At 43.6% G+C, this 18837-nt stretch overlaps 1 protein-coding gene across 2 annotated transcripts in view; it reads right to left on the bottom strand.

The window, feature by feature from the left end:
• LOC147708470 (solute carrier family 22 member 2-like) overlaps positions 1–18837 on the bottom strand; it is a 545897-nt gene that overhangs the window by 104707 nt on the left and 422353 nt on the right. For both annotated transcript variants that reach the window (XM_086927158.1, XM_086927159.1), the window contains exon 7: positions 11608–11822. In XM_086927158.1, the coding sequence (XP_086783284.1) occupies positions 11608–11822 (215 nt within the window). The remainder of the gene's footprint in view (positions 1–11607; positions 11823–18837) is intronic.

Genomic DNA, 18837 nt, shown 5'->3' with positions numbered 1-18837 from the left:
CTGGGTCCCGTATATATTAACCTTAGCAAACGCTATAGCCAGGGGCACAGGGATCCCAAACTCCTGGAAAGGAGCTGAGATTTTGCCAGTGCATAAAAAGGGGGACAGATCTGATGCGGGAAACTACCGCCCCATCAGCCTCATTGATGCCCTTCAAAAAGTAATAGCCAGAATGTTATTGGGGAAAATTCATACGTGGATGTCAGAAGTAGATATCCTGTCTCCAATGCAGGCTGGTTTTAGGGCACACATTAGCACAGTTGATCAGATATTAAGATTTGTCATGATCTATTGGAAAACTGTGTTACTGAGAGACGGGAAGATCTTCGCTGCATTTGTGGACCTCAAATCAGCGTTTGATCTGGTCCCCAGAGGGAAGATGTGGGCTGCATTGAGAAGGATGGGGGTCCCTACCGCACTATTAGAACTTACCATTAGGATGCATGAGGGTAATTTTGCAAGAGTCAGATGGGGTCGCCAGGGCCAGGTTACCGAATCCTTCCCCGTGACCAGTGGTGTGAGGCAGGGTTGTGTCCTGGCCCCCACCCTATTTGTGCTCTTCATTAACCAGGTGGTTAAGTTCCTTTTAGACACCCCCACTGATGCTCCTTCACTGGGTGGGACAAAATTCCCTCTTTTAATCTTTGCAGATGATACTCTCATATTGGCCAAAACACAGAAGGGTCTACAGGTTGCAATAAACAAATTCATGGATTTTTGTAATATGAACGATCTTGAGATTAATATTAATAAAACCAAGTTCATGGTTCTGACCAAGAAAAAGCCATTGAGGGGCCATGTTTTAATGAATGGGTCCAGACTGGAACAGGTCGACGTAATGACTTATCTTGGTGTTACCTTGGATTATAGGTTAAAATGGAAAGATCAAGTAGCGGCACTTTGTCTGAAATTTGCCCGCTTGACTGGTTGCCTAGTAAAAGAGCAGCGGAGCTCCCTGACTAAAAGAGTACTGCCCGCACTCAAAATCTATAGTGCCAAAATCAGCTCAGCCATATTGTATGGGGCAGACATTTGGGGTTGTGTGGACCTGGCTGTCCTGGATAGGATACAGAATAAATTCCTTCGTAACCTAGTTAGTCTCCCTCCATCAACACCAGTCCTTCCACTCTTGTTGGACATGGGCATGCACACCATTAAACATCAGGCCCAGTATAGGATGGTGGCACTATGGAGACGCATATGGTCCACCCCGGAACTGGCCATGTTTGCCCGTGAGCTTCAGGATGTGAGACTGCTACAAGGGGCAGGTGACATACCGTGGTTAAAGCAAATTAAGAACACTCTTATTGAAATGGGCCTACCTTTGATATGGTCAGAGCCGGGTTCCCAAACCTTTCCTACCAAGGATGAATTCAAACTTCTTTTCTGGTCCATGGTAAAAACGGAACACGTGGCACTTTCTGCGAAAGTGAACCTGACAGGCCAGTTCTTGCTCCACAAAGCAGTTCCCAACCAAGAAGTTTACTGGGATGCTATCCTTAAAACATTAGACAGGAAACTATATCATCAGTTCCGTGTAGGCACGTTGCCCTTGAGGGCCTTTACCAGCGGCTGGCAGAGGCTGGAGTCAAGTCTCTGTCCCTGTTGTGCCGTCTGTGAAGAAACACTAGGCCATTTTTTATTTGTCTGTACTGCTTATTGCGAACCTCGTAATAAGTGGCTGAAACCTGTATGTACTAGACTAAACACCCGAGTGAGTAGTGAGGCACTGTATATCCTGAAAACGAATACATCTGAATGGCTAACTATAGGATTGGCGAAATTCCTCGGGTGGGCTTGGCTGATAAGGATTAAGTCAATCAGTTTATAAATCATGACCTAAATAACCTGTATACCATGTTATCCGACTGTTTTTTTTGGTCTATGAATTTAATAGTATTGATGATCTGCTATTTTTATACACCCTCAAATGATTTTACCATTTCTCTTGACGTCTTTACATGTATGTTTAATTGAGATCTTAACTTCACCTGTCTTCTTTTAATGATTTTGTCTTGTTCTTCTTTTCTAATTTGGTTATTACATGTATTTAAATATTTATATCGTTATGACTTTGTTGCACTTATTGTAGACAATATAATTTTTGTGTATATATGTGTCTTTTATGATGAAAAATCGAAATAAAGACGTTAAAAACTGAAAACTGACTAGTTGTGTGTGCCAAATGATATGTCTTCTGGCTGTATGGCATCCCAGCCATGAAAGCAATGCTTGAGTGCAGCACAAGGTGCCAATCCAAGGCACCGTCCCACACACACTCCCTCATGCCTGCGCCGAGCCCCGGCTTCCTGCAGACCCCACTGTCTACAAAGGTGAGCTCAGAAGTTCGGAATTCATCTAAGCCACCCATATCAACACATTGTCTATTATAAGGCAACCAGATGCAGTTTTGCCTAATTATTGAATGGCATTCTTTCCAGACACAACAGAAGATCCAACGTGGAAGTCGCATGACCCTCACTAGATGGAAAACACTTGCAATAGCAACACACCTACAGTCATACAAGTGACTTTCATTAAAGGCTAACAGTTCAGACTGAGTGTCACTTGCTAAGGCCCTAATGAGTTCTGTCTGTACCTTCCATTCACAAACCCCAGTGAGATGAAGAGCACCAGAGATTCATGGGTGGCACACCCTCAGCCTCACCCGTGATCTTCAGTGGGAGCTGCAGGTGACGGATGAGGGTGGAAAGGATGGCTTGGACAACTGTGGGGTGTTGTTGTGCAAACACTAACCCACAGCAGATGGACAGTACACAGACATTTCCTTTTAAGTGGAGTGGTGTGGCTCACTGGTTAGAGGCGGCAGACCCGGAAGCAGAGAACGGCCCGGGACCAGGGTTCAATCCCCGACGCGGCAGGGTCGTGAACCAGGGTCAGCGTACTCGATAATTCTCTGCTCGGTGCCTACGCTAGCCAGGGATCACACTCGGCAACTCTGGGCATTAGCTTGCCTCATCTCTACAACGGCCCCCCACAAACGCCGGGGATGCCTGGTTTTACTTGGAAATACCCAGGAGGAAACATCTCACAGGGAAAGCCAGGACGAGTTCCCCAGCGGTCTATAGCGCCAGGACGCCTCTGGGTAGCAGTGCGCTTTACAAGACACACACATTTACATTTACATTTTAGTGCAACCAGTCAGGGATGGTCATGCACCATCTGGCACTGATGGAATTCTACTGCACTTCGCTTCCCTCTTGTGTCTTTCCAATGATGGGAATTTACTCATTAGATGGAACAGCACCTCAAGCCCAAGTGGGAGCACTGCAGGCTGAGATGAGGTAGGCTACGGTGGCGTTAGGCTCTTGAGGGATGTGGCAGGGTCCGGGAGGGGGAAACTTCCAGTCCAAGAGGAGTTCAGGAGGGTGAAGCAGGAGTCGGGCTAGGACAGAGTCCAGGTGAACCCGCCAAGAGGGTTTGCTGTTTCTTCTATGCTAGGCCAGAGCCATCTGATTTGTTTACCATCAGCAATTCGATGCTCATTCAATAACAGAACCCTTTACTCCAGATATAGGGAGCACAAGGCTGATAATCTTCCAGGTCCCCTCAGTAGAGCAACTGAGGAAACTCATTCCTACAATCAAATCTGGCGTTCCTCAAGACCTGTGACCACCAAAGATACTGCACATGGCAATAGAACCAGTGGTTCTGCATCTAACTGATATTTTTTCTGCAATGGTCAAAGAGGGGTACTTCCCCTCCCACTGGAAATTAGCTTCAATTCTTCCTCTCTTAAAGAAAGCCAATCCTAATGCTACGAATATGAACAACTATCGTCTTATCTCCAGACTACCTTATCACGTCAAGTTAGTGGAGAACGTAATGAATATGCAGCTAGCCTGTTTCATTAATAACAACCATCTCCTGGACGACACCTACTTCAGTTTTAGTAAAAACCACAACACTGAATCAGCGCTGGTTGCGGCTACAGAAGAAATCAGATCAACCCTGCACAGAGGAGGGAACCCTGCTTTGGTCCTATTGGACCTCTCTGTGGCCTTCGATAGGGTCAGCTGTGCTGTGCTGGTTGACCAAATGCAGAGCCTGGGGATAGGGGGCCCTGCACTCGTGTTCCTAAAATTGATTCTGACCAATAGACAGCAGGTGGTGGCTGGGGGAGAGTTTACTTCCAAGCCCTGCTCTCTCTGCCTTGTGGAGTCCCACAGGGATCCTCATTGAGCCCTACGACGTTCAATTTTTATATCAAACCACCAGCTTATCAAATCATTTAACTTTTCCCTAGCATCCTATGCAGATGACATGCAAATTGCAGTGACACCTTCAGAAAATGTATGAACAAGGTGGCCAGTTGGATGGATGGCAACTGTCTGAAATTAAACAAATCTAAGACGGAAGTCATTTTATTTGAAAATAACCCATCCTTTTGGACGCCAGCTTGTGGCCACCAGAACTTGGCTCACTCCTCACCCCAGTGTCAAAAGTTAAAAAACAGGGAATAATGCTAAATTGCGAGCTGAAGCTGAAGGAATATGTCAATAAGTTCAACTCCGCATCTTTTTGTTCCCTGAGACTGGTCAGGAAAATTGAGAAATATTTACGATTTGAGCTCTTGAAGACTGTGGTCATCTCTCTTGCACTGACAAGACTTGACTATTGCAATAGCCTCTACCTCAATCTTTAGGTAGGTGCTCTGAATTCAGCAGTGCAATTTCTTTCAAAAGCTCCCAAATTTCAATCGGCCAGAGGTGGTATTAGGAAACTTCACTGGTTGCCGGTTAGCCAATGTATTCTGTTTAGGTTTCTATGTGTGGCCTTCAAGAACCTTCCAAGGCAGGGTCCTTCCTTTTGTAAGAACTACTTGAGGTGGAATAACCCTATCAGGGCCCTTCATTCGGGCCCTGCGAAGAACTTGGTGGGTCCCTCTTTTAGAAGGACCTCCTGGGGTGGCAGAAGTTTCTTTAGGTCCAAAACCCAACTCTGGAACAGTATGGCAGTGGAACTCAAATCAGCCCCCTCTCTGTCTATTTTTAGAAAATCACTGACAATCTGGCTCTTTGTCCAGACATTGGATTCAGAACTTTGCTTCCTTGTTCTGATTTTCTGTTTTAGCGCCAAGATGCCACTGGGCATTAGTTTGTGCTCAATAAATCTGCTCATTCATTCATTCATATGTGGGTGTGCACATTGAAGATCTGTGAAATGTAGAAAGCAGTAGGTGGGCAGCTACGCCGGTAAACTTCGCTCAGGAGGTGGTTAGAGGAGGTTTTTTTTGCCAAACTCTGTGCTCCAAGCGAAGCGGCAAAACTCTGCGAGCCCTACCAGCAGAGCGGAATTTACAAGCCACTCCTACTAGATCTAGATGCCACACATTGCAGAAAGTCATCATCAAGTAGGAAAGGTCCTAGTAGCACATTGACTTGTACCTGCTGCATCCCCAAGGGAAATTTCTGGTAATAAATATGGCAGCCCTGTTACTTAAATCTCAGAACACATCTGGATTGGAGAGAGGATTGAAGAAGGACTGCCCCACTGTTCCCTCTTCCTGGCAAGAGAGGCTGTTGATTCTTGGTCTAGCTAAGAAAGGTGTGCCTGAGGTGCACATCTTGTTAAAAAGTGTCTCCTGTGCCACAGACAGAAGACATGAACTCTAGGAGTCAGTTGGCTAACTTCCTATTACAGCAATAAGGCCACAAAAGCTGAGAAAGCGCATCCTGTCTAGTCAATAGCAAAGTTCGACTGATCGCTATACACCACTGAGGTTCAGCTGGAGAAGTCAAGTCATGACACTCAAATGTTGCACCAGATTTTTTGTGCATTGAAAAAGTTATCAGAGTGCAGTTTGGTTGCCCAAGACAAACACTCGCCTTCACCAAAAAGAACCACTGGTTTTGTTGTAACCAGAGATCAATAGTCCAGTGGCAACTAGACTTTTGCTCTACCCAAGAGGACTTAGACGGACATCGACCACTGTGGCTAAACTCACCCCACACAGAATGTGGACAGAGCAGTAGTTCCAGGAGACCCCCTATTGGCCACATAGCATCCTCCGTATAGTACACCATCCTGTATCCCTTACATCAGGATCACTCTGTTTAAGTCTATAACGGTTCACCCATAGAGACTGGAACTGGGCCTGAGACTGCTTTGGTGACAATCTAATTATCCTAAAACTCCTTACTGCTTCCCTTAACCTCATCACTACCAGAGTTACTCACCCAAGGTGGGAAGGAATAGCCAAACACAAATTTATAAAGGTTTTACAAAGTTTCCACTTCTAAATGCTTTCCTGTTGTTCCTTTGTTTAAGCCTGACTGCTCGGTGTTACAACTACCCTGAGGTGAGCTAAGATTTACCAAATTAGCAGTTGGTATTGTGAGTGCATTACACAGTGTGGTCACACAATCACATCATATAATACACCACTTTCCTCACACACGACAACACCTTCATTCTACACACAACATTCAACTCACAACACCCATCTCCACACTTCCTAATGCTGATAAGACTCAATGTACACAATTTTACCCTGGCACCTTCAAATATCATTCTACCTCCACATGGACCTCCTTGGAAGCATACTCATGAACAATAATATCAAGACACATCAGTATGCCAATAACACCCCTTTACTTCAAAATCTCCTCAACCTTTAAATTCATTGAGTCACAATATGCTCAAACTAATCCAGAACTGGATGTCAATCACCTACTCAAATCTCATCCCAACTATGGGAACACCTAAGCTTCTCTTGCCCTATGCAGGTTTATGCTGCTCTGAGTCTATGCTCTTAGTCAACTTATCTTATACTATCCACAGTTAGCAACTGGTAGGTATCTGCAGGTGATATGCCGCTATGGAAGATATTTCCCAGTTGGAGGCAGGAGATGCTGCCATAGGAGCACATTCAGTTTTGTGATTCCTTACAGAGTTTTGGAGCTGTGTTGGCTTCAGAGGGTAGGTGGCAGTGTTAAATGGAATGGCAGAAGGCCGACCAAGGGCTTGAAGCATTGTATTTAAGTCGGCTTCTGGAAACCCTGGTCTTGTTCCACCTGGAGGGTGGAAATGCTCTTATCAAAGGCACATTAGCTCTCCTTCCAAGCTCACCTCATCTCAAAGACCTACTGATCCATGAATAAGGCCATCAGAAACAACACAACCACGTTCCTGGCAAAGAAAATAATCACCTCTGTTGGACAGCGCCTTATGAGCAGCTAGGCTAGTACCAGCCACTTTTTTGAAGAAGTGTAAGAAAGATTTTTTTAAAACAAGAAAGCTAGGCCTAATACATCGATGCCCCAGGTTCTGGAAGAGCACCCCACATCAACATCAGAACTGCACGACCTTCATACAATTAAGAAAGAAACTAAAAACATATCTCTTGAAGGAGCACTACCCCCTTACACAACTGGAACACACTCATTACCTGTGTCTTTGTGAATGAGCAAGAATGATACCACTGGTTCTCGTCTGTTTTTCTGCACATGCTTTCTGCTAGGTTCACGCTTTCTAGTCACAGCTACTTCATATATACATACATACATTTATACATACATACACAAAAACACACTTCAATGAAGAAAGGAAATAGTTTCACAAAACCCTTCAAGCAAGTCACTCTCTGGCTCAAATGGCACTCCTGGAGGCAGGACGTTAGACAGACACAGCAAAAGTGACATTTTGAGGATAATCTCAGGTTGATTCTGGTAACTTCAAGCGTCATGAGGCCGTCTTGGTGACAGACATGCGCTTTATGAATTCCAATAACATAGGGTGACCTGATGTGACATTAAGATGCAACAAAGTGGAAACATTCATAATGTCTGCCTGTATGTCTCTTGCATTATATGAAATGTAGTTTTTTTCATTAACAGATTTGTTGTTGCGTTTTAAGGACGACGTTTGGCCACATTGGCCCCGAAGTACATACAGCATGTTGAAATTAATACACTTAAAAGGAAACATAAATATCACATGACAGTGTGCACGTCTCGCAACACAGTAAACATTAGTCGCATATATCATTCCCTTGTCTTGCAACTTAGTTCTCGTTTGAAATGTTTCACATCACATAGCTTTTATCCTCAGCAACTATCAGTCAGAAGTCCTTATAAATAGCTCTCACATAGTTCACAAATTTATTTCTCCCAGCACTATTATTTTAAACTCCAAATATATGCAACACCGCAGTTACCCACAATATTGCTAAGAAGCATTTAACACTCACTCTTAATAGGACCTAGTGCTATGGAACCCACTACTACAACTGACAGAACATTTATATGCCACTGAAATTGCAGGGGAAATGAATGGAAATTGACACTTATAAAACATCTGGGAATGTGTCATGAAGAGCTATGCTGGGGCAGCCCAGAACGGCTTGCCTATTTATTTGCATTTAGACATCTACATGTGATAAATTTAACTCAGAAATTATCTGAGTTAGTGCATGAACTTTAGACAGCACAAGACAGAAACAGAAGAATGCAATCCCAGCTCCTGCTCCAACTCGTGCTGTCTGCATCTCATGCATTCAATCAAAGAAATTCCAAGTTATATGTATGAACTTTAGACACTTCAAACGCAAAAAACACAGGTGCTCTTGCTGCCTCAAGACCACATTCTGTGCTGCAACACAATAGAAGGCGTCTATGTGTTTCTTTTTCTAGGCTCTACTGCATATATTAACTCTAGACCTCTATGTGGTAGTGTATGGCCTACAGATATCTAAGCTCAGAAAAACAGAGTAGTTATTGCTCCTTCATGTTTCTCTGCTGCCAGTAGCACATGCACTAATTCTGATATATTTTCAGTCAATGGGGCAGACATTTTTTTTTAATTCAATGCAGAGCACCACTCAAACTTTCTGCTCTGTGTTGAGCAAGGTGGAGAAAGACGTGCAGAGCCATATTCATGTTCCAAAAATACCTGCTGCTACCCACCGTCACTGTGCTTGTGCAGGCAGGAACAAGTTATAGAGTGTCTTGCACAACCTTTTCATCCTGGTGCTGAGGTGTATCCATGGTGTCTAGCACAAGATTTGTACTGCAAGCATATCCTTCGAGTACTCAATCCTATACATAGACACATTCTTAAACACTCCATACATTGTAAAGCAGACATGCAATTTGTGAAATGTTTAGAAAAATAAAAACATTTCTCCTTGTTAGCATCTGCTTCAAGAAGGAGCTATTTTTCACTCAAGCCCAGTCTGGCTATCTTAGCATATTGAGCTGTGCATTCAATTTATGGGTGTTTGAGCTGATCCTCCCAAGTTACACCCACATAATGGCACCTTAATCCACAGTAGCCCTGCCACAGTGCCCCTAAGGTCCGATTCTATTGTAAGTAGGCTCCAAATACATCTTAAGTAATGGAAGTCACCATTTTCTCAAGTTTAGGTAATGGGAGTTGCCATTTTTCTCTATTTACGTGGAATCATTGTCATGTCTCCCATTGACGCAGATATCATCCAAGAACTGTGAAAATGTTGAGTGATTCAGACAATGATATACATATGACACCTGATGCAACATCAGTCTGGGACAAGTGTTTAGTTATCACAATGTCCAGGTAAAATAAGAGCAAACACAGACATATAGTCAAAGCAATGTAGCCTGAATTAACTTACATTTTCCTCATATAATTATCAGGATATGTCTGGAACATACACCTTAATGCATATCAGGATATGTCTGAAATTCCAAAGCTTATGTTAGAAATTCCAATCCTTGATAAGAGGTAGTATAAAAAGGCCACCAATTGACCATTTGTCAGAAGAGGTCCTTCGCCCAGATTATTGCAGAAGATGCTGATGAAGGGGGTCTTGGCTGCTGCCAGTGCATTAAGAGGATGCTACATCGCACCCAATGCATATAATTAGCTGACTCCAGGAGAAAGGACACAGCTGCGGCAGGGCTTTCCCTTCACAGGAACACTGCCTTCATGCCTCGCTGATAACCTCAGATTTTGCAGTCAACAAGGTATGCAGTGAGTTGCTTCTCCCTAAGAAAGTCTAGATTACAATTTCTACTTTCCATGCTCGCCTAGCACATAGAAGTAGGTTTTAGGGTGTTAAGTTTTACATGACATTCAAACTATGTTAGAAATGTTCATTTACTAATGTTGTTCACAGTGTGCCTATTTGCTGTGTTTATGATATTCTGTGTGTTTATTTTAGATGTGCTTAGAAACAGTCTTGCCCTGTTACAATAAATGCTTTTAGTGAAAATTGTCTATTCTTCTTTGTGCCATTTGTGTGTGTGATATTGTAAAGAGCAAAATAGGTTTGTTTCCAGTACCACGGTGCCCCAGATACCCGCTAAGGGATTGTTAGTAACCCAAAAGCAATGATTCCACTTCAAAAATATATTTGGTGGGGTTCTGCGGGGCTACAATAGCCTGTCTTTCACATTCAGCTCTGGTGCATTGAATCAAGTTCACTCCTGTCACCCTTGGATGGGAAAACAAACCTTTTTAGAGCTATGTCAGAGCCGTAGTGTACACAACAGCTCAAAGTGCATTTGTGCGGAGAAAAGAGCACCCTCCAGTACAAAAATAGCTTTAGAGCTGGAAAGTAAATACTCTTTCAAGAGTTAGCAGAGCTTTTTGTCACTTTGCCCCAGAACAAACTCTTAGAAAATCTGGCTAATGTCTGTGCTTTAGTCAGAACAAAAAAGTGCGTAGACCCCTTCTGCGTCTCTGCAATGCAACTAATGTGATCATAATGCAGCCGCAATACTATAAGCTGAAATGCAATGTTGCTAAATCAAACCATTATTGTAGAGAAATATTGGCGGGGCATTTGGTTACATAAAATGCCCCACGTGGTGCTAGCATGTTTTCCAACACAAAATGCTGCACTGTTCACTGTGTTATGAAAAGTGTACTTCTCGTGGCAACTTAGCACTGGCATGGGTGAGTGCTCAAAATATTTAGAGAAAGTGTTTTTTCCCCACACTACATTTTTTTGAGGAACATCCTTTACCACGAATCTTTTACAACGCGGTACCATTACCACGCAGGTTTTACAACGAAAGTCGTTACAACGACTTGCACTGGAGGGCGCTGTAGGATAGGGAATAGTTTAATTTACTATCCAACACCTTCCCTACTATCCACGGGGACTGGAGTTGGAATAGTAAATTAAACTATTCCACTATCCAGCGCCCCCCAACGCAAGTCGTTGTAACGACTTGCGTTGTAAAACCTGCGTTGTAACGGTACGCGTGGTAATACCACGCGTTGTAACGACATACATCCCATTTTTTTTGTGTGCACTTCATAAGGGAATGTGCAATTTGTCACACTTCGTTATTTTATAGTGAAGTGAAACTCTTTTTACAAATGTGACTTTTTCCTTTTTCTATTCCTAAAAAGGAGGCCTTCCATCTATAAATAAGAATTTGGATGCTGAACTGCAACTTTTGTATAAATTGCCCTTTAGGAAGCAAGAGTGGAGCAACAAAATGCCATTTCAAAACATGGTACGTGCTCTTAAATTGCCAGTGCTGATTAGCACAGACAAGTCATGAACGTTACACACACACTTTAGCGCCAAGTAGCGCACAATGCAGTCTTGGTTTCAGTCCTGTTTTTTGCTGGACTGCAGCAGCCACTCACCATGTGGGATAAATGCATTGATGAGACAGGCAATCCCCGCTAGTAGGGTCCCAATAGCCCAGGGATACCGCCGGCCGAAGCGATCCACTGTCATTAAAATGATGATGGCTGAAGGAAATTCAACCAGTGCTGAGATGAAGAAATCAAAATAAAGGTCCCCGCCATCAATACCCATGTGCATGATGAGCCCCTGATAGAGCAACGCACATGTAAACCTGAAAGGAAACAAAACACGAATGGCAACCAAATCTATCACATGGTGTACAATTTATTACATGATTTACAACCACCAACTCTTGTTACCTAATTGAGCTAAAGAGTGTAACTGAGGAACATCTGTACAGCTAATCAGCCATAATGGGTGTTATCCTTTTTTTGGTGGGTACCTTTCAAAGTTGTTACCTGTGTGGTGCTATTGTGAATGAAACTGATCAGAACGCTGACAGACATAGACGCTTCTGAGATAGCCATCTTTTCTTATCTGCATTTCTTCCTCCATTTTCAGCGCACCCTGGTAACAGGATGAAGTATCATAATTTATGATTTCTTTTATAACAAAGTGGATCTTATCTACTCATCCTTCCCAACCATTCTCCCAAATGCCTCAGCTGACATCCTGGAGCATTTCAAGCATGATATAACAGACAATTTGTCACCAGTGCTGGATGAGTTTCCTTTGCTACACTTGGACCTTCTGGCCACTCTAATGGCGCAGGTCAAATCGGGCTCTCCTAGCGACCCTGCCCCTCCGAGCTCCTTAAAGGCAGTTAATCAAATTATCCTCCCTGTCATGTTGGAGGTACTTAATGCCTCAATTTCCACCAACACGGTTCCACCAGCATGGAAGCAGGCAAGGGTGAGGGCACTCGCGAAGAAACCTAATATGGACATGAATAATTTTAACAACTACGGTCCCATTTCCCTGCTCCCTTGGATCAGCAAGATACTGGAAAAATATATCAACAACCTTTTTTTTAACTAATTTTCTAGAAAATCATCAACTGCTTGACCCCTCACAAACTGGTTTTTGTCCCAAACATGGGACAGAATCGGCTCTGTTGTCAGTTCTGGAAGAAACAAGAGGCATCTTAGATCGGGGAGGATCGGTGGCAGTCATCCTCCTCGATCTGAGTGCCGCTTTTGACACTGTGAATCATGAGATCTTACTGCAGCGTCTCCATGATATCGGGATCCAAGGGGGAGCATTGAAATGGCTCAGGTCATTCTTGTCCAATAGAACTTTCCAGGTTTTTGAGGGAAATACCATCTCCACCAGCAGACCGTTGGGCTGTGGAGTCCCGCAGGGCTCCTCGCTCAGCCCGACGTTGTTTAATGTCTACATGAGACCACTGGCAGGTATCGTCCGCCCATATGGTATTAATTTTGTATTTTTTTGTATTTGTGAGTATTTATTAAGCGCAGCCTATCGCTCGGAAGGGAGCATCTTGGCGCTGAGAAATTGTGTGTGGATGGAATTGGATGATGAAAATTCTAGATAGCGGCCATCACATAAGCATCAGATTGCTGATAGACCCAGGTCTTCAGTTGTTTCCTAAAAAGACTCTCAGTCTCAACCAGTCTGAGATTTAAGGGCAAGTTGTTCCAGGCCCTTGCTGCTAGGACTGTGAAAGTTTTTCCGCCCCTGGTTTTGTATTTATACCTCGGGATCTTGGTAAGGTTACCACCGGAGGATCTCAAACTACGTACGGCGGCATAGTGAACAAAACGGTTGACAAGGTATTTAGGACCAATGTTTTTTAGTGCTTTGAAAACTGTTAGTAGAAGTTTGAAGAGGATCCTCTTGTGCAGGGGCAGCCAGTGAAGAGGATTTAGTGCTGCTGAGGCTGAGGATTTCCTGGGAAGTTTTAACACTAATCTTGCAGCCACGTGCTGTACACTTTGCAACTTCTTCAGCGTGGACTTTTTCACTCCAGCCATCAACCCATTGCAGTAGTCGAGTCGAGAGAGTATTAATGCGACCACGACCGATTTCCTGGACGCAATGGGGAGGAAATCAAAGAATTTTTTTAAGGATTTGATAAGTCCGAAACAGCAACCAGCCGTGATCCTGACGTGATCATCGAAGTAAAAGGGCTGCATCAAATTGCACGCCTAGGTTACGTGCAGAGGTCACTGCACTAGGCGGGGCCTCTGAATATTTGGGCCACCAATCCTTAGGACGGAAGGGCAGATCTTTACCTAATGGTATGATTTCGGTTTTCCCACTGTTGTATTTCAAGTGGTTTTTATTCAACCACTGAAATACCTCCGTGAGACAATTCTGGAAACGCAGCTCTGTGTCCGTGCAGTTTTTGTCGATAGAGACGACGAGTTGGGTGTCGTCAGCGTAAGACGTGACTAGGATCCCATGGGACTCTATCACAGCTAGGAGGGGTGCCATATAGATGTTAAACAATAATGGACTTAATATGGACCCCTGCGGTACTCCTGATGTAATGGTTTTTACGCTGGATAGATGGGGACCCAGTGACACAGATTGGGACCTATTAGTCAGGAAAGATGTTACCCATGCCAAAGCTGTGTCTGTCACGCCAATCTCACGCATCCTGTCAATCAGGATGGCATGAGAAATTGTATCGAACGCTGCTGTGAGATCAAGCAGGATGAGGACGGCTTTCCTCCCCTCATCCTGCAGGAACTTGATGGAGTCGGAGAGTTCTATAAGGGCTGTTTCGGTAGAGTGGCTGGGGCGAAAGCCAGATTGCTGTGGATGTAGAATGTTATGGTCCTCCACAAAGGCTTTCAGCTCCCAGTACGCTATCTGCTCCGTGATCTTTCCTAGGGCAGGCAGGAGTGAGATAGGGCGCATGTTAGTCAGGTCGTTACCTACGCGGACGATACCCAGTTGGTGGTCTCTCTGACACAGGCTGAGGACCCTACGGCCACGGTGGATTTGGTTGGCTGCCTGAGCGAAGTGAACAGCTGGATGACCCTGTCTTGTCTCAAACTCAATGGGGGCAAGACAGAGGTTATGATGCTGGGACGCTCGGCCCCGTCCTCGCTGAGCTCCATCTGGCCAGCCTGCCTGGGTCCCCCCCCCAGTCCCAAAGGATGCCATTAAGGGCTTGGGCATTTGGCTGGACAGGTCCCTAATGCTAGACCACCAGGCTGTTAAGTTGTCTGCTACCTGTTTTGGTATTATCAGAATGTTGAGGAAGATTCTCCCCCTGTTACCTTTCCAAGCCAAGCAAATTTTCGTACAGGGACTGATCCACTCTAGGCTGGACTTCGGAAATGCACTCTATTTGGGAGCTCTTGACTTCACATTACGGAAGTTACAAGTGATCCAGAATTGTGCAGTCCGGACCCTGCTTCAAATTCCTCGTAGGTCCTCCGCTAAACCTAGACTAACAAGATTGCACTGGCTTCCTGTTAGAGACAGGATTGCTTTAAAATCCCTTTATATCGCCCACCAGTCATTTTGGGCAACTGGCCCTCTGATCAATCGTCCCCTAATCATCCCTTACCTCCCTAGCAGACAGTTGCGCTCAGCTAGCGCGTTCCTTGCTACGGTGCCCAAAGTCAACTGGGCTAGATCAGGAGGCCGTTCTTTCACCCTGAATGCCGCTAAGCTGTGGAACAGCTTACCCCTTCAACTAAGGTCTAATCCAGATTTGACCTCCTTCAGGAAGCACCTGAAAACTTTCCTGTTCAATAAATAAACTTTCCTCTCTTTCTGTGTCAATTGGTCTGCTGCCTAGAACATTTTGCAATTACAGCGCTTGGACGCCTCCGGGCAACTATTTCGCACTATATAAAACGCATTTTCATTTCATTCATTCATTTCATTTCATTATACCTACCATGTCACAACATGGCAAACTCCCACCTGTAAATGGAAATTGATGGTTGCTTCCAAAAAAGGAAAAAATGCAGGAACCAAAATTAGGGTAGAGAAGACGCCTGTGGACGTTTAATAACCAAGGAAGTACAAACAGCCAGCAATTTGAGCGCGCCTACGGAATACATTTATATTGTTTGTTTCACCTGCATAGAAATTGCAAAATGATGAACATTTTAAAACACAGCAACCAGCACACTTTATTGCAAAGTTTGAGCCCTATTCATAAATATGTTTTGAAGTATTTTTAGTAGTAGTACCCATCTCATTCAAAATGCTATTCACAAACATCTCCTATCGTTTCTATGACAAACTTAAGCTAAATGGAAGGACTTTAGAGTAGCCTGAAGAGAGATTTAAAGAGCGACATGCAAAAACAAAACATCCACCCATTGAAGAGTAAACCCATGGTTATGTAAAAACTGCACTTCTAAACATACTACAGACAAAAAGATCCCAAACGTCATGAATGTCTTTAGCCATGCCATAGAGTAAGTCCAGCGCCCAGCATGGACACTCACTGGTGCAGTAACACACAGAAAACAATAGAGGCTGTAACTTCATATAAAACACCTTCTGAAGTAATGTTAAAATAAATAAAATTATTCAGAATTTTAAAATAAATATATATATTTTGTTTAAATGCACTTTACACTTACAAATAGTGCATAGCAAAAAAGTATAAAGTTATTGTTAGGTACAGGAACAGATTTACAAGTTAGTATATCAACAAATGTAAATTTACCTTTGTGACAGGGGCCGATAAGTTGTTAGCATTTGTGTTTTATTTTAGCCTGTGCTTTATATGTGAATATAAGACTTCAGCACATATCACCCCCGCGCCTATCATCCATGTCCCTGTCCCTAACCATGAGCCATGTTGAGTGTACCACACTGCATTTTCTGCTGCAGGTTAAGCCATTCATTAACATTCTACCACAATAATTTATTGGCAGTCCCTGCTGTTACAGCACCCATTCTCTTGTACACAAAAGTAGAACCCACCTTACACAAATATCAGATGTTACAACGCCAGTATTTACCTAGCATGCCTTTACCCCCACAGGCATTACAATGAGTTGTCTTTTACAACGAATTGTAATACTACATGGGCTTTACAACGTATGCCTCTAACCCACACTGTAAAGTCTGACATACAAATAGATAAATGGATAGATAGATAGATAGATAGATAGATAGATAGATAGATAGATAGATAGATAGATAGATAGATAGATAGATAGATAGATAGACAGACAGACAGACAGACAGACAGACAGACAGACAGACAGACAGACAGACAGACAGACAGACAGACAGATAGATAGATAGATAGATAGATAGATAGATAGATAGATAGATAGATAGATAGATAGATAGATAGATAGATAGATAGATAGATAGATAGATAGATAGATAGATAGATAGATAGATAGATAGATAGATAGATAGATAGATAGATAGATAGATAGATAGATATTCCCTGCAAAAAACAAAGGATAAAGTAATGTTATAGTTAGTGAATATGTCAGTAACAGCATTATCGTTTTGAACTAAAAAACACAGACATTCACCAGCTATAGTTAGCAGAGCTAAGAATTACTTGCATCCCCGTGATGCAGTATTTTTGGCCTCACATATTACATCACTCATGGCATGTTTTATGATATCAATGATAACATCTCACATTACATCAAGTGATGACATCACTGATGACATTACTGATGACATAATCCAAGCTTTTTTTGCACACAACATAATATAAACTAGTATGGCATTTTAGGTTTGAAAGTAAGTACAAAATAGCTCACAATAATATGAATCATCATTAATACCATCACAGATACAACTCCCTGAGGTGCATCAGCATGTGTTAGGTGCAGCATTGACACTAGTTCATACACTTCACTGGTAGCCTGGTTCACGTTAACAATCAACTACAGATATATGGGAAACCTTCATTGCACACAGTGTTTACTATGTATACAACTGTTCAGAGAATGGTAAGTTCCTAAAGATACTCGTCTATTATAAAATGAATGCCCTACTACAGACAGCTTTTATCTATTTCAAACCTCTCACAGTCACTGAACCTACATTGAGAAATGAAGTTGATATGAGTAGAAAAGTGGGTAGGGTTAACAGTTTTTACTCTATGGATGAAGGTAGTAAAGATCATACTATCTGCAGCTTTCATACTGTGGTGACATTTTTACAGTTAGCCCATCTTCTGAAGTAAAAGAAGCCCATGTCCGTTGGTTAGTGCCTAGCGCACACAGTATTCTATGTTATGTAGAAATTGTCATGATGAGACAATTCTTTCTAATAACTCATGGCTGCTTACAATGCTTAGTTTCAACTACGTAGAATATTTGCCCTGTTGGAAACTTTTTCTGCAGAACCATAAAATGTGTGTAGACCATACTGGACACAAGTCGACAACTGTCATCTGCACTCAAAGTTACTCTTCAATACAAAGATTTATAACATATTCAATACCTTTACACACCTATGATGTAGTTACACCAATGAGCTGAACACAGGCTGTACAAAATTAGGTAGAAAAGTAATATGGTAATTCCACGTCACTATTTTTTTTTTAGGAGTTTTATATAGCGCTAGCTGGACCCAAGGGTATCAGAGCTCTTCACAGCATGTACAAGTATGTGCAAATAGACAGTACAAACAGTATGGCAGATTATGAAGGTTTGAGCCGGGTATAGATGGGACAAAGGAGCGAACGAGCAAAGGGACGTGTAAGGTACCGATCAAACAAGACCAGCATCCAAAAGGTTACCTTGTTCTAACAGGACGGGTGTCCAAGAAGTTTACTTGATCTGAGTCAGTGTCAACGGTCAAAAAATTAAGGTAAGGGGGGCGTGGTTTTGAGGAGAAACCAACATGGCCGCAAACTAGGGCTGCTCCGCGGCCCGTCCGTCCTACCTCGTATATCCGCCGCAATTATCCGATGAAAGGGTGCAGGTCCTGAATCGAAAAACTCAAGTGATGCCTGGCGAAGATTCCCCGGGGGGGATTGGAGGCGGTGGGCTGGAGTTGTGGCAATCGGCAGCTCCAGGCCTGTGACTGAGGGAGCCGGGGCCTCGAATGCAGAAGGTGGCCAGCGGAGACAACAGGGATGTGGGCGAGACCCCCTCCCCCACCCTCGGCAGTCGAGAAAAAATTTGGCAAGTGACTCCACTTTCGCCCGTAAGCCCTCCCCTGTGGTTGTGAAGCTGTCACCTGGTGTGCGGGGCTGAGGAACATCACCCCCAAGAGAGCTGGGCCATGACAGCATAGGACGACGCACATCTGTGCGGAGGCCCACGTAGGCGGCCGGGGACATACAGAGTGGCCCCGTGACCTGCCCG

The sequence above is a fragment of the Lissotriton vulgaris genome, chromosome 6 (genome assembly GCF_964263255.1).
Source record: "Lissotriton vulgaris chromosome 6, aLisVul1.2, whole genome shotgun sequence".
Taxonomy (NCBI): Eukaryota; Metazoa; Chordata; class Amphibia; order Caudata; family Salamandridae; genus Lissotriton; species Lissotriton vulgaris.
Note: the sequence above shows the minus strand (reverse complement) of the source record. Positions and strands in the feature narration are given on the sequence as shown.